The sequence below is a fragment of the Phaseolus vulgaris genome, chromosome 9, assembly GCF_051622355.1.
Source record: "Phaseolus vulgaris cultivar YP4 chromosome 9, ASM5162235v1, whole genome shotgun sequence".
NCBI classification, from domain to species: Eukaryota; Viridiplantae; Streptophyta; class Magnoliopsida; order Fabales; family Fabaceae; genus Phaseolus; species Phaseolus vulgaris.
The window spans coordinates 20187935-20209653 of NC_143506.1; the positions used below are offsets into that span (position 1 = coordinate 20187935).

Below are 21719 nucleotides of genomic sequence, written 5' to 3' on the forward strand. Positions count from 1 at the left end.
TGGGATCGATTATGAGGAGACTTTTGCTCCAGTGACAAAAATGAATACAGTCAGGATTATTCTCTCCCTGACAGCACACTTTGGTTGGGCAATGCATCAATTTGATGTTAAAAATGCCTTCTTGCATGGAAGCTTGGTGGAAGAAGTATGCATGGAGATTCCACCTGGTTATGGTGTTGTTAATGAAGGGAATAAGGCTTGAAGACTTAAGAAGGCCCTATATGGTCTTAAACAATCACCTCGTGCTTGGTTTGGAAGGTTTACTCAAGCTATGGTATCTTTGGGGTACCGACAAAGCCAAGGTGACCATACTTTGTTTATAAAACATTCTCAGAATGGTAAACTCACTCTACTTTTGGTCTATGTAGTTGATATGATTATTACAGGTGATGATGAGATTGAAAAAAAAATGAGGGAGAGACTAGCTGCTCAACTTGAAATGAAGGATCTTGGGAAGCTAAAGTACTTCCTTGGGATAAAGGTTGCTTACTCAAGACAGGGCATCTTTATTTCTCAAAGGAAATCATCCTTGATCTTCTCAAAGAGACCGATAAGTTGGGTTGTAAACCCACTAGAGTGCCAATAGAGCAAAATCATAGGATTGGGAATGATGAGGAAAACCAAAAGTGGAGAAGACACATTATCAAAGACTTGTGGGATACTCATTTATCTATCACATACTAGGCCAGACATAGCCTATGCAGTTAGTGTGGTTAGCCAATTTATGCATGAAAGTATATAATGATGCTGACTATGCAAGATCGATTGTTGATAGAAGATCCACCACAAACTACTACATGTTCTTGGGTGGAAATCTGGTGACATGGAGGAGCAAGAAGCAAAATGTAGTTGCAAGATCAAGTGCAGAGGCAGAATTTAGAGTCATGGCTCAAGGGGTGAGTGAACTCTTATGGATGAAGATCATACTTGATGACCTAAAAATAAAATATCAAGCTCCCATGGGCTTGGCGTGTGATAATAAGTCCGCTATAAGTATTGCACACAATCCGCTTCAACATGATTGAACAAAGCACGTAGAGATAGACCGACACTTTATTAAAGACAAGTTGGATGATGGTCTTATAGTCACTGAGTACATCCCTTCAAGACTCCAATTGACAGATATGTTTCCTAAGGGACTTCCCACAAAACAATTCGAAGATCTTACTTGCAAGTTGGGAATGATAGATATACATTCACCAACTTGAGGGGAATATTGCATAATCAGGAGAATTATGTTATAATTAAGTGCAGATTCCATTTTATATTTATTAGGACAAATTTGTTAATAATTTGATTTGATTTGATTTGTACAGTTTTAAACACCCATTATTTCTGGCTTTTATTACCTATTATTTCTTTCCTTAATTAGGTTGTAAAACAGTCTATAAATAGAGACTGTAATCACATTTGTAAGATATCTCAGAAATATATTTCATCTATTTCTTTCCACTCAACTCATGGTTCTAACCACTCAAAAACATGTAAGATATTATAACAATAACTAAACTGAACCACTTTATTAGCAAGTTATTGCCACCACTTGATGTATGCTAAAGTACAGAGTGAGATTGACACAATAACTACGATCAGTGCCCATTAGTGAAGCAATATTTACTGTCTTTGAGTCTCTACTTTTACGTGTGAAAAATGAGAGGCTGAATTCACTCATCCCTATATTCTCAACACCTGATCTGTAATCCAGATAAAAAAACACCACAAATTTTTATAGCGCAACTTTCAGATTACACCAAGAAAGAAAATACCTGTGATGACAAGATTCGAGCTTTCAGGTCGGAGAATATCTGCACATAAATAGCAACTCAGTCTCTAACTTGATTGTGTCACATAAGAAACAGAAAATGTGGCTACAATCGTCTGGCAAATCAGTCTATAATTGCATTTATGCCAGATAAATGACTAATTACATGAAGACTTAATTCTTATCCTGGAGTACTGATTAGTAAGGCAATAAATGCACATTAATATTACACTCAACTTCAAGTTGGAGTATATATATCATTTACCAAAGCTTCTTAAATAATACATATATAACTGTCAGCAGAAATTTTTATGAAAATAGAACACAAATTGAAAAAGTTCACTACCTGCTCATTAATGAGTATCAAGCTCAACATTGGCCTGCTCAGACTCCATTGGTTCCCACAGTCTTCAAACAATATGATCTCAAATAGGGTCTTCAAAATCTTGGCATGCAAAAGAGAGACACCAAAGTCAAATAACCTTAACTAAAATTGTCCCTCGTTCCCAGTTTAACAGTAGGAAATATTTCCTAAAATAAAATGGTAGTTTGCTGTCTCAAGTATGTTGAACAAGTTATACACACAACAGATAACTTAGTGAAGATTTTCACCAAGTGAGATTTAGGACTAAAATGATCACATAATGGTATTAACTGCACCTTAATTTTTCCAGATTTCAGAAAAATAAATTTTGTAAAAACTTTAGTGCAAAAATTATGAACTTTTAACAGATGGTTATTAAAAAAAAATGTTTACTTCTGGAAACAGATTGGGACACTCTGCAATATGACGAGCAAGGTTGACAGATGCAGGCAAATTTGGAGCCTCCCCCATAGTGATGTTGTTAAAATAGAAGGCAGCCAAATTATCAACAGCAGATGCACACTGTAATCAGAAAGTAGAAGATTTGGACAAAGGCAGTTACAAACCAAACACATAATGTTTACATCAATAGAATCTCCTAAAAAATGCTATGGAAAAATGTCCTTTAGCCTGAAAACAGGAACATGGATGAGATCTTGTAGCCATAACCTGTGATGAGATACTTGTATCCAACCCTTTAAGTCCAGACTCAAGGGAGCCAACCATATGCATAAAGGTGTTTGAGTCCAAGTTTAATACAAAAGTGATGTGGCTATTGAATAAAACCTCCAAGAATGCAAAATAAGCCCTTGTTAGCTGCATAAAAGCAAAAACTGTGTGATTCACTGTAATAGTATTTGGTAACCTGACAGAAATCTAAGCCAACAAATAATTCAGGAGTGAGATAAACAGAACCTAGATAAACTATGAAGGCTCACAGATGGTTTTATATTTAACATGTTTCCTCAGGCAAGAGCTCAATTGGGCTTAGTGTGGATAATGCTAAACCACTGTGCATTATGCCAAAACCCAACTTTTATTTAAAATAGAGGAAGAAAGGGTACAACTCAATCACTTGATCATGGAGCAGTTTGATACCATATCAATCAACAACCTAAAAGTTTAAGCCGTGTGGCAAAGGCTCTTGAATCAGAAATTTTGAAGAACCTCACTTCACTAGCCAGCTTTCGGGTTAGCTTAGGCCTAGACTCAAATTCTAAGACTTGAATATTTCTCATCCTCTAGCATAAAAAAATCATTGCTTTAAAAAATGCATAGCTCCTTGTAGTAAACATCAAAAGGTATGGGATGTTTGTTTCCCTATCTTCTGTTATGGTTTCATTAGGGTTGCCTTAATTGCAATCTCAAGAGTGGTGGTTTAGTCTCACATCACATCAACTATGGCCAAAATATAGTATATAAGTGAAAGACAACCTTTACCTTACAAATCAAATCGATTTTGTCATGTTGAGTTAAATTCTAAACTCATATTCTAAGGTGGTATCAAAACCTATTCTATATTCATTGCTGGACCCACCAGCATTTTGCCACGTTCCAGGCTGGAAATCTTGGGCATGAGGAAGTGGTTGAAAGTCACCTTAATTGAGGTTACCCCTAGATCGTCTTAGTTGAGGCCTATTAGGGGGTTAACTTAATTGCAACCTCAAGGGTGGTGTTTAAGTATCACATTGACTAGAGAAATGACCAAAATATAGCATATAATTGGAGGACAATTCTCACGAAGCATGCCAATTTTGAGGTTGAATTAGACTCCACATCAAATAAATCTTTACCTTTAAAAGAGAGATTGGCGATTAAACATTCAACACAATTGAGCTTCTTTCAACTTCATAAAAATATTTCTTTAAGAAAATTTTATCCATGCAATCATTTAGCTTTATATCCTTCACTTTATTATTGCAAATTTAATTTGAAGTGTACATATGACTTATATTGCAAAAAAATAGTCTGCATACCTTCCTATAAGCCAATATATCAGACATAGGAATTGACAGTGTCATCTTTAGAGAAGCATCAAGAACGTCAGATAGAGCTCTGTCACCATATAGTTCAAACACACCAAAGTTGACATAATTTCCTGAAAGGGCTGTCATTTGATGCAAGATATTAAATTTAGCCCACACATACAATCTACTCTCTAAAGTATTATGTCCCAATAAATAGATACTCATTCATGTAACTCTATTACACAACCTTGAAGCAACTCAAACATTTCATAAAAATACTCAAAAGTTTTTATGAACCAAACCTTAAGTACAATACATAGATACACCCATTTATATAACTCTGCAAAATCATAAAATAACTGTACTAGCTGCAGAAATTAACAAGAGCTACCAAAACACAGGCAGAACACAAGACCATGCTTCAGAAATAAAAAAGAAATAAACAGGGCTAGGATTTCACCTCTTGAAAGTATAGTCAAACAAATCCATATTCCTTTGTACTTGTATGTATAAATATCAGCAGCATTTGGAAGAGACAGAACTCTAGATCCATAAGCAACAATCAGTTTACTAACTTCCCGGAAAAGAAGTATGCCATTGGGAGAAGAAGAATCAAATGTCAAACGTTGAGCTTTATTTAGCACAAACTCAGCCATGAACTTTAATAATGGGGTAGTAACCTGCAGAATCAAGCAAACGCCAGGAGGGGTAAGAGGAGCATACATCAGAATATATGTATAGGAAGTAATTCCACATGTACATGACAAAGGGAATTTGTAGATGGAAAATTAGAACACAACATTTTTATTATTGCACATTTCTATCACTCACCAACAAAACTCAAAAACAAAAAAGAAACACAAAATATGAAAGAATAGAAGCTAAATACTTCTTTATTATTCTAAGACATAATCAAGATACTTATTTTTAACATAATCGAACATGTGGTCCAACTTTAGTCTCTAGCCTTTACTACTTTAAGTCTTAAGTATTTTATTACCTTATTGATAGCTCTTCAAGACAATATTTTATGAAAGAATGTTCAGTGTTATTTTCCAAGTCAAAGCTTTCCCTACTAATTTCCATATTCAAATTATACTAATTATTATTATTTTCTCTTCAAAAAGTATTACACTAATTATTTTTTTGTTCACACTAGAGTTCGCTCATTGTAAATCCAAGAATGTGTGACAAGGGTATATGAATTGATCACATTAAACAGGTTTCCTCCCCCGAACTGTTCCCATTGTTTTCAAGAGGTGGCACAAAGAGAAATTCAACTAGATTATAAGAAAGATCTAGAAACCTTAATACAGGGCCCAGATATACAAGCACTATGAGATGTGGTAGGTCATCCATATAAGGCCATGTTAGCAAGTCGGTCATTCATTTAGGTGAATCACAGCTTCTCAGCATTAGGCCTGTAGAGGCATAGGCATTTTTATTAGGTAATTGGCTCTCTTGGGGAGTTCCATATTGCTTGTCTCAGTTCTTAGAGTGCGACTTATATATTTGTTGGACAACTTTGTTTAAAGGCCAATTGGTTTTAAGATGAAATTTGACATAGAGCTTATAGTTCATCTTGGTAATTGCCTATTCTGGTAGTCTTGTCTAGTTTGGTAGGCAATTGTGGACGGGGTGTGTTGGGAAGTTCCACATCACCTACCTTGATTCATGGAGAGCAACTTATATATCTATTAGACAACTTCACTTGATCTCAACTGGTTTTAATATGAAATTTGACAGGTCCTTGCTGAACAATTCACAGCCCCTCAATGCCAAACCAGGTAAGATGTAGGTGTTATTGTGGTTAGCCACTGATAAGGCAGTCCAACCCTTTAGTGCCTACTTAGGCAACTTTCCATATTTTCTTCGAAATAAGATTTCACACTGCTCTTACACAGGAAAATACTTTCAATCTGAATCATTTCAATGGTCTTAAGATTAATTAGAGGATAAAATTGGCACACGCCCCTTCCATAATTCATCTGCTCTGGAGCATGACAGCTAGCACATACATTATTATCAGTTAAATATTAATGCTTTCTAGAAATAAAATGTTTAGCTTGGGTTGCAAGTTATGATTTTCTGCAGATTGACCGACTAATAGCTTTTTCTTCTACACAGAATCTTTTTTATCTAGAAAAGCATTAGCATTTGAATTCAAATAAGGTAACTGCTAATCACAATTCAATGTAAAAGAACCAACAAAAGAAATATCATGAGTCAATGCAGGGTTGAGGGAAGCATTGCCATATCATGCATTAGCAAACCCACAAGAAAAGTGATACCACATGTCTGCCAACTCTACTGAGATGGCCAAGAATATGAAAGGTGCTTGTGGTTTTCCCCATAAGCCACCCTCATCTCCTCAGCCATCTGCCACACTAAAGATATTAATTAAATGATTTTACGTCATGACAGGAAAAGTTACAGTAAATATAGCTGAGGTAATGCCAGAAAAGTTACAAAACCCAGTTGCTGAAAACAGGGCTGCAAATAATAATTTGTGCCCATGTAATATTGGTTCAGTTTCTTTGTGCTTATTTTAATAAATTAAGCACGTTTTACTTTTTTTTTTCTGGTTCTAATTTTCTTGTTCATATAAACAATTTTCTACTTATTTGAATAAATAAATTCTAACTGAATCTCAAATAAGTGATTTTTTAAATAATTGATTATTTCAAAAACAATTATTTTAAGTTTAAGCAAACTGGCACATCCTGTAGCAATTCATGCAATGTGCTAGCATCTAAAAAATGATAATGGGACCAAAACTCCCTATTTCAGTGTATATGTAGGTATAAAAAGTTATCCAAAAGGTTCATTACCTCTGGGGTGTCTGTCCAATGTGAGATGCCTTTTAAGAGTAGCGGCATGTGTGCAGGATACAACCAATCAAATAGAAATCCATACGTTCGGCGGCTAAGAAATACAAATATGAAAAAGAGGTCAGTTCAATTGCTTCCCTCATTTTGAATAACAGAAACAGCATGACTACCAACCTGTTTGTGGCCATTGCAATTCCTCTAAGGTCCCTCATCAAACCAACAAGTGCAAACCTTACAGCATCTGTTCGAAATACTGCATCAGGGGTTGATTCCAAACTGAGAAAAACCTAAAAAAGGAGGAGGCAACATCATTCATCCAAGACCACAAGTCCAAGCAACTAATTATAAGAAAAACCCATCTAGGTGTTATAATCAACACAATAAAATAAACAACAATTGCTATTATCCTTCACTAACCAATAATAAATAAAGTAGTCAAAGAGCTAAGGCATAAGCTGACAAGTACCTGAACATTTCAGAACCACCCTTAAAAGCTAATTGTTAAAGAAGAAAATCATGCACTTAAATACTCAACCAAGCATCCTGCACTAGTCAATATATACTTAGGGTCCATAATACTTAAGTCCCTATCATAACATAGCTCTTGGAGCTAATATTTTGGTGGCTATCACTACGATAATTTGCTCCGTGACACTTCACTCAACTCCTTTGTTAGTTAAAACCCTCACCGATCAGAAACCTTCATAGGTATCCTTTTCAGGACACTGGCAACCAGAGTCAGATACCATGAGCACTTGGAAAATTCACTCTCTAAAGCTAGTTCTTAAAGGGGTAGAACCAAGACTCAAATACTCCACTGAACATCCCATATAACTCGATTTATGACTTATGCACGATGCCCAAGTCCTTATCACAAGCATAATCATGTCTAAAATTTTTTGCTTTTCTGGAAATATACAAAGAATTTCATAATGAGTTACAAGAAACAGGTCCCATGAACATGCTAGCTAAGAGTAGAAAACCAATTGGATTACAACAGAAACCCCAATCAAAATAACAAAACCCACCAGTCTTGCTCAGTTTCACGATAGTAATATCTATGAACAAGTCATGACCCAAATACTAGAGATAAGGAAGATAAATAATTGGAAAGTGTCAGAGTCAAAACTTCACACTAAATTGTAGGAGAAGGAGCATGAGACCTTTTAAACTGGAAGCTCTCATCTCTTAGCATCTGGTTTCTAGTGGCAGATTCTACAATACTTTGTGGATAAGACATAAAAAAAAAAAAAACTATCTTGATTGTAGAAGTAATTCTATCACTAATAAAGTCAAAGCTTAACACTTAATTCTAAGAGAAACATGAGACCATTTAAACTGGAATCTCTTCCCTTAGTGCCCGATTTCTGGGGGAAGACTCTACTATACTTTGCGTGGATAAGACATCAACAAATAACTATTTAGCACATTTTTTTCATTGGGTTATCTAAGATATCTTGGAAAAAACCGAAGTCAAATTGACCAGCTATGCTGTCAAGATAATGACAACACTCATCTTATGAACTAGCTTTTGAAGTTGAGTTAAGCCTAAGCCTACATTTGAAGACACTTTTGTTGACATTAAATAGGAAAATATGATATTGATTTTATTACATCAATTAGGGAAATATCTTAGAAAATATTTCCAATTATTGATTATTGTTTTTGTTCCTTATTATTGTATTTCTTTTTGCTATAAACAAAAGTACTTACATATATTACAAGATACATAATTACAAGTAATCTTCTTTATATGGTATCAGATCCATATGTACAACAAACATAATTACAAGAAATCCTCTCTACAGTTGTTCAATCCTCTGTGATCTGCTTTGTCACATTTTTGCGGTTGAGTCCCCTAAACAAGATTAGATCAAACTCTTGCTTGATGTCAAAGTAATGGCTATGAATAGTCATTACCGGTAAAAGGTAAACAAGTATGGCCAATTATGGGACATACAATGCATTACAAACATATGATCGTTATGATTACTTATTACTATTTTTGTTCCTTATTATTGTATTTCTTTTTGCTAAAAATAAAACTACTTACTATGCACAAGATACATAATTACAAGTAGTCCTCTCTACATGGTATCATAGTGGTATGTACAAGACACATAATTACAAGTAATCCACTTTACATGGTATCTGAGTGGTACAATCCTCTGTGATATGCTTTGTCACAATTTTGTTGTTTAGTTCCCTATTATGAAGTGGACTTTAAGCCTAACTCAACCTTATAAAACCGGCTTATGAGGTGAGGTTTGCATCCACTTATATACTATGAAATTTCTTAATCTCTAGTCGATGTGGGATCTCCAACACACCCCCCTCACGCCGAGAGTAACAGCTCGTGCGTGTGATAACATATTATGGGTGGTTCGACAACGGCTCGATAGCGGGTGGCCTGATAAGCCCAACAAACACTCACTAGAATAGGCTCAAAAATGACTCTGGTACCATATTAAAGTAAAAGAAAGAGTAGGGTAAATCCCTTGAGTATATTGAGCACATAGGGTTATGTTTATATGAGAAAAGAAACATATGGGCTAAGCCCATTACATAAATATGAAATATCTAATAATATCTCATAATATCTAATTATATCTAATAATATCTAACACTCCCCCTCAAGCCGGTGCATATAGATCATATGTATCCAACTTGTTACAAATGTAATCAACCCTAGGCCCTCGTAAAGCTTTAGTAAAAATATCTGCTAATTGATTATTTGAATTAACAAACTCGGTTTTGATATCTCCCGATATAATCTTTTCTCGAATGAAATGACAAACAATCTCAATATGTTTGGTCTTTTCATGAAAAACTGGATTTGAGCTAATATGAAGAGCAACCTAATTATCACATATAAGTGTCATTTGAGTGACCTCTCCAAATTGCAATTCTTTAAGTATCTGTTTAAGCCAAATAAGCTCACAAGTAGCCGAGGCCATAGCTCTATATTCTGCTTCTCTACTAGATCTCGCTACAACACTTTGTTTCTTGCTCTTCCAAGTGATAAAGTTATCACCAATGGAGGCACAATAACCCGAAGTTGATATTCTATCAGATGGAGATCCTGCCGAATCAACATCTGAATAACAAACGACTTTAGTATGATTATTATGACCATATAACAAACCTTTTCCAGGACAGTCTTTAATCTATTTCAGTATACGAATGACTGCATTCCAATGATCTTCACTTGGAGAATTAAGAAATTGACTCACCACACTGACTGCAAAGGAAATATCAGGACCAGTAACAGTGAGATAGTTCAATTTTACAACTAATCTCTTGTACTTCTCAGAATCTGAAAGAGGCTCCCTCTAATTGGATAGAAGCTTGACATTTGGATTCATGGGAGTATTAACAGATTTCGAATTGATCAACCAAATTTCCTCCAATGCATATTTTCTTTGAGAGATAACAATACCAGTATTGGATTGTGCTACCTCAATCCCCAAGAAATATTTGAATTTGCTAAGATCTTTGGTCTGAAAGTGTTGACAAAGGTGTTGTTTTACTTATGAGATGCCATGGTGATCACTACCTGTAAAAACAATGTCATCAACATATACTACAAGATAGATACACCCAACACTCGAGTGACGATAAAAAACTGAATGATCTGCTGCACTGCGAGTTACCAAATTGTTGAACAACATTGCTAAATTTTCCAAACCAAGCCCTAGAAGGCTGCTTGAGGCCATATAAGGATTTGCGATGAAGACATACCAATCTAGAAGACTCCCCCTGAGCAACAAAACCGGGAGGTTGCTCCATATAAATTTCTTCCAACAAACTCCTATTAAGAAAGGCATTTTTGACATCCAGTTGATAAAGAGGCCATTGTTGAAGAGCAGTCATGGCTATGAATAAGCGAACAAAAGCCATCTTTGCCATTGGAGAAAAAGTATCACCATAATCTAAACCAAAAATTTGGGTATAACCCTTAGCCACAAGACGAGCTTTGAGACGATCAATAGTACCATCAAGACCAACTTTGATAGCAAAAATCTATCTGCAACCAACAACAGATTTCCTAGATGGTAAAGGAACAAGTTCCCAAGTTCCATTATTCTGAAGCGCATTCATTTCATCAAGCATGGCCTGATGCCAACCAAGATGGGCTAAGGCATCACATATAGATTTTGGAATGGATACAGAAGAAATAAATGAAAGGCAGGTATAAAAGGGTTGAGATAGTCTATGGTAACTCAAAGCAGTATAATGTGGAGAGGGGGGATTACGGGTAAAACGTATACCTTTACGAATAGCAATAGGAATGTTAGGTTCAATTGTTAGAGCCGGAGGGGGATGAGGTGTTGGCACTAGAAGAGAGTCATTTGATGGACGATGAGAAGACAACAATACACTTGAAGAGTTGGTGGCGGTGGTGAATCTTTAGGTGCACTAGGCACAACAAGAGGAATATTAACCTGATTAGATGAAGACATAGAAGGAGAAGGACAAGACTTAAAGTAAAGGGAAGAATCACTAAAGGTGACATCTGCAAAAATAAAATAACAGTTTAGAGAAGGTGAGAAACATTTATATCCTTTTTGTGATCTAGTGAACCCTAAAAAGATACATTTGTGTGACATAGGAGATAATTTATCAAGACCAGGACTAAAATTATGAACAAAGCATGTGGACCCAAAACCCTTGGGAGGTAAAGAGTAGAGAGAGTCATGTGGAAATAAAATAAAATGAGGAATTTTGTCATCTAAAATTGAAGATGGCATGTGATTAATGAGATAACATGCACTAAGAACAGCATCACCCCAAGAATGTTGAGGAACATCACCATGGATTAAAATAGTACGAGTTGTTTCAACACGATGTCTATTCTTGCGCTCAGCTACCCCATTTTGTTAAGGTGTATAAGCACATGAAGTTTGATGAAGAATACCATGAGAAGCGATAAAATTTTGAAAAGAATGAGAAAGATACTCACGTCCATTATCACTACGCAAAATTCGAATGGAAATCCCAAATTGATTTTTAATTTCATTGTAAAAAATTTGAAATATAGAAAACAACTCGTAGTTCCAACATTCCCCTAAACAAAGTTAAATGGCACTCTAATTATTCACCTCTTTTGTTGGTCCCTCTAATTCGCAGTTTTCATTCACTAACATTTTTTTACCTTGGGTAAACAACACCCATTGCAACATTTTTCTCTACCAAAACCACTACAATCTATATCCATTTTGGTCTCCAATAGCTGTTACACCCTTCAAGCTTGTTTGCTCTGACTACTATTGCACCCTCTGAGCATTTTTATCACTAGCACACATCATTCTCTTTGAGCATTTTTGCTATCAAATTGTCCACAAAAACCCTCCAAGAAATTTTGCTCTTAGATAGTCGAACCCTCCAAACATTTTTGTTCTTCAACCTCTAATGGGATCCCTGGATCAAAGCCATCCTTCTTTGTTGACCACCATGCTTCTTAAGTCATGGCCAACTGCTACCAATTCCTTGATACCCCACCTTCACACACCTACACCAAATCGATGCATGAAGCTTTACACTATTGACTTCTTTAGCCCCGACAACCAATTGGCTTACATGTTTACTAAGTCTCTCAAGAGGTCTCGTGCTAATGAAAATTGGCAACCTTGACTAATATGATAAATATGCTTTAGCTTGAGGTGGAATGTTAAAGATATGATTTGACTACATTAAATAGAGGAATATGATATGATTGGACAACATTAAATAGAGAAATATGATATGATTTTATTACATCAAATACTGAAATATCTTAATGAATAAAATTTCTCATTATTAGTTATTGATTTTGTTCATTATAAATAAAAGTAGTCAGGTGTATACAAGATACAGAACTACAAGCACTCCTCTTTGTACTTAATCAACACTAGGTATATCAAAAAGGGGAATTTGGATGGAGATTCTTCAGTATAGATCCCCCCATTACTTCAGTCCAGAGATTCTTTACCCTTAAATCAGATGTATGCTCTTTCATAATGTGAATGTCTCATGTTTGGTGTTTATTCAAATTTAATGTGCAATTGAGTGATAAAAACTATATCTACCGATGAATAAATTATAAATTGCATAAAGCTTAACAGCACATCACATGCAAGCAAAACATAAAATCCAGTCATATTTATATGTCCAATAATGTTAAAACACTTCACTAACTGCACAATCCAATCCGCAATAATTAATAGAGAGACATGAGATTAAAAAAATGACTATACAAGCATTTTAATGAGATGAGTGGCAGAGTACCTGCTGGAGTGGATCCATCGAAGATTTAAATTTCATGGGACTATCTTCCATGAATATCAACCAGCCAATAGTGTAATAGAATGTAGTTCTGCTGCGAGTGCATCTTTTTGCTTCCAGAAATGGAAAATGCTCCCTCTGAGATTAATTATAGTGAAAAAGAATTTAGAAAAAAGACACAGGAATATAATTCCATAAACAAAGAAATGTGGAGAAAAACAATGGAGCAGAGAGTGAGGGGAGAAATGCAACACCAATGTCCAATCTAAAAGATCATTGTATATCATTTTTTAATAGAAATAGAACTACATTAGAAGGGAAATGGGGAGGGTGTAGCCAAAAGGAGAAGAAAAATCCTCCAAACAGAGGAGTTTACTTCAGTAGTAAAAACTGCAGCAAGTCAGCCCAATCTCTTCATATATTTAAAATGGAAACTCCCTTGAAGCAAACATGTGCCAAATTATGTAGAAAGACCACAGAAAAACACTATTGCAAGTTCAGGAACAGATATATGCCCTAAAGTTCCAACCATTTAACTCCAATAAAATGCATTAGATGACACATTCTCAGATCTAGGCTCTAGATTAGTTCAAAGCTTACATGATACAATAACAACCTAGAGGAGTTTAAGTTTCCTAGCTTCCATGTCAATTAAGACCATGTGGAAATGAAATTACCAAAATGAGGAAGACTCTGGAGAAGAAAGACAGCATTAATCATTGAATTATGCAAATACATTGAAAAATCAGGGGGAAAGCCAAGATTTACACTTCTACCCATAAGCATCCTCCAAAAGCCATAGGTGAGAACCAAAGTTAGTATTTAGGGAAACAACTAACAAGCGTATGCTTGCCCTTTGAGTTGGTATCCACCCGTTCTGATTTAAAGTTTAAACTATAATTGATCTATTCCTATTTGGTTTCTGAGTGAAATAGATCGAGATATTGGCAAAATTAATCCAGCCTATGTTTCTTGGGAACAACAAGATCAGATGATGTTGTCTTAGTTGCAGTCCACTCTATCAAGATCATTTCTTTAACGTATTTTGAGATGTATTCATTCTTATCAAGTTTGGGACAAAATACATGATTATTTCACTAACAAACAAGAGAAATAGTACGGGAGTTTTACCCTGAACTACGTTCCATGACTCTTGATGATCATCATTCCATGGGTGATTTTCTTCTTAAAATAAAATCTTTCATTGATTATTTTACTTCTGTAGGAGATCCAATTTCTCTTCAAGAACACATTGATGTTATTCTTTTAAGAGCTGTCTCAAGATTATGAATTTGTTATTTCTGCCATTGAAAGTAAGTTTCAACCTCTTCTTATACATGAGTCTCGTCTTGAGAAATACCACAAGAAAAGTGTTATTGATTTTGCTTCTCTTAATCTGACTTGTGCACCTTTGACAAATTCTATTTCAAACAACGATGGAGAACCTTCTACTGCTTTGACTTTACCTACTCCTAGTCAAAATACTCAAGTGTAGGTCAACAATTTTTTGACTACTTTTCATAGTAGTCATGGAACTGGTTTTAGAGGATGTGATCGTAGAGGGCATTTTGCCAATGTTCAATGCCAATTATGCTTCAAGACCAGGCACGGTATTACTTTCTGTTATTACAGATTTGATCACAGTTTTCAACCTTCCACTCCAAGTAATTTTTACTCTAATTATCAAGGACATACAAATCAGTTTGGTCAAGGATATTTTTGTCCATTCAATCAACAACAACAATCTTTTTCTCCACCTCATCAATACCTACTTGCCAACTATCGTCCTCCCTCACCTCATCTTTCCACTTCACAACATCCTCCTTATGCTATGATTCTAGTGCTTCTTTTCATGTTATTGGAGAAAGTTAGAATATTAAACAAAATATTCCTTTTGAAGGTCCTAAACATATTTATATAGATAATGGTCAAGAATTTTAAGTCTAACACAACCTTACAAAACCGGTTCATAAGGTGAGGTTTGCACCCGGTTATATATTATATTATACTAAGAAGTAGACTTTAAACCTAACTCAACCTTACAAAATCGGCTGAGGTGAGATTTACACTCACTAATATACTATGAAATGTCATAATCTCTATTCGATGTGGATCTCCAACAATATCGTACGGTCCTCCTGCAATCTATTGTGATAGTCAAAGTGCAGTGGCCTTAACTCGTAATCTTATTTTTCATGCTTGAACCAAGCATTGTTGGACAACATAGAAATGCAGTTAATAGTCTTAATCAGGACATTAGTACGGGTCAATGGCATTTCCAATCTGTAAATGTGACCAAACTGGTCACTGGTCTGTTTGCAGTTAAACCAGTTCAACCTATTAGTTTGGTCTGAGTTTTAAAGCACAGCTAATTCATATGCAACATAGTTAGACCACTGTCATATAGAATACTTAATTGAATTATTGAACACTTAACAACTTAGATATAGTCGAAAAGAAGTCTAGATAGTACCCATCCAGTTAAAGTTTTAACCAGAAAAATAACCTAAGAGCGATCTTGATCAACATTCACATATCAGCATGAAAAAGCAAGAGCTGACTGTATACTATACAACTCCATATTAAATCACTCTTAGTCAAGTCACTTGTGAACTATGATGGATTGTGTCATTTAAAACTCAGTTTCCATTTTCAATTTATATGACAGTACATCATCTGCCCATTTTAGCTAGTGCGAAGTGAATGATAATCCAAGACAAATTAATGAGCAAATGACAAAAAGGATATTCTACCGTATGATTGGCAACAATAAATTTCACTGTGTCCAACTTCAGAAGTAGCTTTCCAGTCATGTAGCTGTAACAAGAGAAAACAGTTAATTCTAGTGGCTTGTCCTAACTACAAAAGAGGTAGCTAATACTCTTCAATCCAACTAAGACTAACCCAGATGCAAGCTCCAAAAACAAACTCAAGGTGTGATCAATGACCTCTTCGCTCTGAAATAAGCACAAACACAATTAGTGTGTTAAATCAGGAAAAAAAATTAAATCAGAAAAAAAAGAAAAGCTATAAAAATACCTCTGTGTAGCACTTAAGGTTAGTCACAATCTTGCCAATAATAACATTCAACAGCAATAGATGATCATGTAGACCGAGAAGTTCAGATAACCGGGTATATAACTGCTGCAACATAAAATATATAAATGAACAGGTGCATAGAAAGCTCAATTTATGTCCAGTGAATTTATTAATCTGAAGCATGGGTACTGCGATTTGTGAGCCATACCTATAACAGGTACATATTGGCTATATCTGGGTATGTATTTACGAGGATTAATGTAACTGGGTACACTTAGGTATGCCTCAAGTACAACCAACCAATCACTTTCAGTTAAAGTTAGATATTTTTCCTTCTCTCTCTCAATATATTATACAATCTCAATTAAGCTCATTAATTCTCGCAAGCATTTTGAGAGGAAAAGTGCCGTTTCTAGTCACACATGGGGATGACAGCAAGTTGGGAAAGTAACTCAACTAGCAACAGCAGCAATATGCAACTGGAAGGATTTAGCAGATCAAATTGAGCTAGCTAACTTTTTTTATTACAAATATTTTCACAATTTACAAATATGTCCTTTTATGTTATCTTAAATTTACACGATTTTTTATCTTTTATATAATTCTGCCAGCTTGATTAGATAAATTCCATTTCCTGCATAATACATACATTTGTGTGCATGTGTCTATATATAAATATCAATCAATAAAAAAATTATAAAGCTTTTTAACGTACCAATACTTTCGAATTTTTAAAAATTAACATTTTATACCTGTAAAGTTGGTACATCCATGCAAAATAGTTTATTCTCAATAATTAAAATATTTTATTACCTTGGAAGAATGAATAGCCTGATCTCCTACATAAGACTTTCGGAAATGCTGAAAGAAAGTAAGAATTGCCCTATCTAGTCTTTGTTTGCTTATCTCACCATATCTCTGTCAAATGCCAAAAACAAACAAGTAAGAAATTCATTCTTCTAAACCACATCATTGACTAAATTTATCATCAAGAAAAACAAAATAAAAGAAACCATAAACAAAATAAGATTAAGACATAGATTCCATTCTGTAATTGCATTAATAGAATAATACTATGACTGGTAGTTCTCCAAAAGACCATGTGATTTCAACCAGTTGCATGTGTGAACTAATCAATTACAAGGCAAAAATAAAAGACTTCCATTTATCATATAGGAACCTTACTTTGCAATAAAAATAGAGTAAAACTGTGTTATAGTCTCAGGAAGATACCCTACCCTTTATAGGTTAGTTTCATCAATTTGATCCCCTAAAGTTCAAATGTTTTGGTAGGAATAGGAAGGCCAAATTTGTGGCAATATGCACTTCAAGCAATCCTTTGAGCGCATGAACTTTACAAGGATTTTACCATCACTTAATTTTGATATTTAGTTTTTCCATTGTTCTTCTGCACATTTTTTTTGTGTTGTGGCAAGGATGCCTTATGCTCACCAAAATTATGTACTGCGCTACTCTTAAAAAAATACTTTCATACCAAAATTATTTATACAATAGATTATCCTTCGGCCAACAACACAAATACAAGATACTAACATAGATGTCCTCACTTACAACCAAAGAATTTTTCAATTAAATTTAAATGTCATCATGCTAATTTACAACGGATTGCCAAATGAAAAAAACTAACGTTGAGCCAGTACCTGGCTGTGTATTCCATTGTCAGTTACATTTATCAACTGTAAAACTCGAGCAGAAAGTTCAGCATCAAGCACTTCTTGGGATTCCAAACTGCATATATAAATGCCCCATGAAAATAAGACTACAAATAAGTTGATACTTGATAAGCTATGAACACTGCTCAGAACTTCTTTGATGATCCACATCATTCCAAAAGAAAAAGGCAAGAGCCTAAATGGTTTTTACCTACAACCAGTACATTGTTTTATCTTAAGAATTGCAGCAATGATATGAACAATCCAAGCAAGTTTATCTTCAATCACACTGAGGTCACTGTTATCAGGAACATGTATTCTTGTTCTTTCCTATTTTGTCATTGAGAACAGTTAAACATCAATTTATAACAAATTCTCTCAACAAAAATTACAAAAGGGGTAACTATCAGCATTCAGTGAAAGCTATAACCATACCGTGTATATTTGCAGGACTGGTTCCATTACGTTTATTATAAATAAACTACTGCTTTCATACTGCACAATGAATACAAAGGAGTCAAGCAATCATAGTTCAATAAATTGCAGCAGAATTGCAAAAAAAGTATTTAAGAATGAATAAAGTATTTCCTATCTGCAGCAAATGAGTAACAACCATGATATCTATCTCATTCCTTGATCATACACAAAAGATTAGAATTCAGTATAATAAATTAAATCAAGGTTGCCTCTTGATGTCACTACCTAATTCAGTTGTTTGAGTCACTTATCTCCATTAACCCATTTTTGTGTAGCTTTATTATAGCCACTTTGCTCAATATAACGAATTTAAAGAGAATATGATTATGAATAAAACAAAGTTTAAGGTTACCGATATATAATTTTTTCTTTGAGTATCCAGTAAATTTTTCCATTAAATTGGATACCTAATAAATTAATCATTTTTATTAAAGTCCCTAAATTCAATATTTAGTTTAAGTCCATGAAACATTTTTAAATTTTCTTTTGTTCCCTCAATATTTTTTTTATCATAATAACCAATATGTTTTGCATCATATGGTGATGTATCATCTCAATACAGGTAATTGAAGGGATTTAATATTGATTATTGCTCAACATTACACATGTGATAACTTAATGGAAATATAGACAATACAACTGACATAGGTAACAGAAAAGACTTAAACCAAAACGGTTAATTTATAAGGTATCTAAATTGAAGAAAAAACTTATTGGGTACTCAAAAACAAAATTCAGTCTATTAGGGACCTAAAACTTGTTTAATTCTTCTTTTATTGCAACTTCCTTTTTTACCTCAGTAACTTAGGCTTTGATCCAGAATTACTTTATTTGGAATTCATCAGTTCCCACCAAGATCAAATATTTTTACTTAATAAGATTATATCAATTCTTTATCACATTAAATGAGCACGGAAGCTGGACAGTTGTTTTGTTAATATTCCTGTTTGTTTTAGCTTTTTATATTCTACTGATCTGTCATATTCTCCTCTTATATCCTTTTTGCCTTATAAATTTCTTCTTTTATTAAAAATAGAAGAATGAAAATATTAAATATGGATGATACCTGAAATCTACATAGGTATGGGAAGCAGTCTAATTGATCTTGAAGAAGCTCTGCATTGTCTAAGGGGTTCTCAGAAAGATCATCAGGCAATCCAGCCTATATAAAACAGACAGAAGATAGTACATTTATGACAAATGTCTTATAAACAAATGTTTAAAATTAAATGCATACAGCCTGTAACTATGCAGCAGGCAACATGTAAAGCATGCATGGATAATTGGAAATACCTGTACTGAATTGAATCTTGATGTGATGAAACTTTCAGTAATCTTGGGAACAAATTCATCCAGTAAGCTTGGCGCATCACCTTTTAAATATGGAACAGAAGACACCAATCTAGACCACAGCCCTAACAGGTAGTATACACTATTGCTTGCCCACTGACAAGAAAATATCAGCTTAATCAATACCTCAATATTTCAAAATATACATGCAAACATTCAGTTGAAACCTAATAAACTCATGAAGTATATCTTATTGATAATTATCACAAGACGTAGTCACGAATTTTTTTCCTGGCACTGCCACCATTGTCCCAAAGATAAATTGCTCAAAAAATACTTCAGAATATGATTTTTGAGCCGCTATATATCATGTATTCTCTGGGAAATTTTCTAAAGCAACACAATAATTAACCTGCCATGATTGCAAAGATTTGAGAGTAAACTCTGCAACCAAACGTATCCAATCACTGTAGCCTTCCACATTAACAAGCTCCGACAACTGCAACATTTAGTTTACAAATTTAGGTAACAAGTTCAAGGCAATTGGGGAAAAAAAGTAATACCAAAAGGATGTTCGGATGGAATAAATTATAGAACATGCAGAGTTATTCCGCTAAAGTTTTTCAACATAATTCTCCACGTATTAACAAATCAGAAAAGTCAAGTTCCTCATGGTTTGGAGGCAGCAGTTTTGGGGAAGAGATAAGTTAAGGTTGATTTTCATATTTGAACACTAAACTTTTAAGCAGTGGAATAAACATAAGTTGGTTGAGACATAAAGGACAAGATACAAATAAAAAAGTCATAAAATTTTAGTATGCCCTGTGATAATTAACTTGAACTGCTCCAGTTTATAAGTATAAATTAAACATTTATGCATGTAATTATTCCGTTAGGACACAAATAATAATAAAATTTATGGAATTGTTTCAGGTGTAAGGAGTGAAGTATTCAAAACATTGGCAGAGTAATATAGAAAGCAATGATATGTAAATTATGAATATATTCCGGCACTTGTTTGTCTCTTTAATATACTAATACTAATTACATAAAATTTAAATAATATTCTAGCTAACTACAATAAACAGTGGCAACGTAATTATAAAAACTATAGTCGGTCTTCGAAGTTACTATCCTATCATGGTGTGTATTAAAGTTTGAAAACTTAAAATTCCACAAGAATTACTAGGGGCAATTTGTATGGTGCACACAGTACAGTGCCCATCTAACTTCTAAGCCAAAGTATGTACCTAGCCTCCACTGCATGAACCCCATGTCCCTGCTTATGTACATTGCATTACTACCAATTAGAAATAGAAACCAGTAGATAGACCACAAAAGGAGGAAAAAACCGCACACAAGGCTACCTGATAATTCACTCTGAAACGACCAAGAAGACGACAAAATTCATGGTAATTATCATGATCTGCAAGACCTGCTTTCCAACACAGTTGAAATTGTAAATGCATGGCCAATACCAAACAAGAGAGCAAAAACATGAATTGGAAATAAAGTATTAAGTAGAGCTTCAAAATGTATATGCAAGTCTGGCCAATGTTTGTCGTGTATAACTTCTTTCTTCACAACATTTTTTGCTTTGCTGAACCTAGAGAGATTTACTATGGCTTTCCCCTTTTAATGCCACTGAAAAATAGAGTACATTGAATCTTAAATTCAACTAATCTATTTCCTGACTAATGGCTTATAAATGACAACCATGTGCAGCCCAATTTCACCTGTAATTACAAAAATCTCACCCAAGAGCTTTTTACCTAGGTCGAGTAAGAGCTTCTACAAACTCTCACTCCCTACACTGGCAGTAAATAACTGACTGGTTTGTTGAAGAGGCAGGAAGATTGAACAAGCTAAGACAGAATAAATTGTCATGATGACAAATACATGCACAAAAAGAAAGTAAGATAGAGAGATGTTCTGTTTTATTTAATGCTGCTCATAATGAATATATAACAAGAAATCCAAAAAAACTGAACAATAGACATTTTTTCCTTTCACGTATAATAATGGAAGATAATATTTCCAGTTTGTCATTAC

At 34.4% G+C, this 21719-nt stretch overlaps 1 protein-coding gene across 2 annotated transcripts in view; it reads right to left on the reverse strand.

The window, feature by feature from the left end:
* Window positions 1-21719, reverse strand: part of LOC137821096 (uncharacterized) — a 32512-nt gene that overhangs the window by 4457 nt on the left and 6336 nt on the right. The window contains exons 8-27 of one of the 2 annotated variants that reach the window (XM_068625520.1): window positions 21035-21102; window positions 20080-20166; window positions 19671-19823; window positions 19444-19539; window positions 18336-18395; window positions 18112-18230; window positions 17889-17976; window positions 17041-17145; window positions 16228-16332; window positions 16093-16145; window positions 15942-16005; window positions 13192-13326; window positions 7099-7211; window positions 6925-7018; window positions 4554-4773; window positions 4103-4233; window positions 2796-2942; window positions 2520-2648; window positions 2109-2207; window positions 1767-1805 (exon numbers count right to left, since the gene is read on the reverse strand). In XM_068625520.1, coding sequence (XP_068481621.1) covers window positions 1767-1805; window positions 2109-2207; window positions 2520-2648; window positions 2796-2942; window positions 4103-4233; window positions 4554-4773; window positions 6925-7018; window positions 7099-7211; window positions 13192-13326; window positions 15942-16005; window positions 16093-16145; window positions 16228-16332; window positions 17041-17145; window positions 17889-17976; window positions 18112-18230; window positions 18336-18395; window positions 19444-19539; window positions 19671-19823; window positions 20080-20166; window positions 21035-21102 — 2105 coding nt within the window. The remainder of the gene's footprint in view (window positions 1-1766; window positions 1806-2108; window positions 2208-2519; window positions 2649-2795; window positions 2943-4102; window positions 4234-4553; window positions 4774-6924; window positions 7019-7098; window positions 7212-13191; window positions 13327-15941; window positions 16006-16092; window positions 16146-16227; window positions 16333-17040; window positions 17146-17888; window positions 17977-18111; window positions 18231-18335; window positions 18396-19443; window positions 19540-19670; window positions 19824-20079; window positions 20167-21034; window positions 21103-21719) is intronic. The other variant, XM_068625521.1, reaches the window with a different exon arrangement.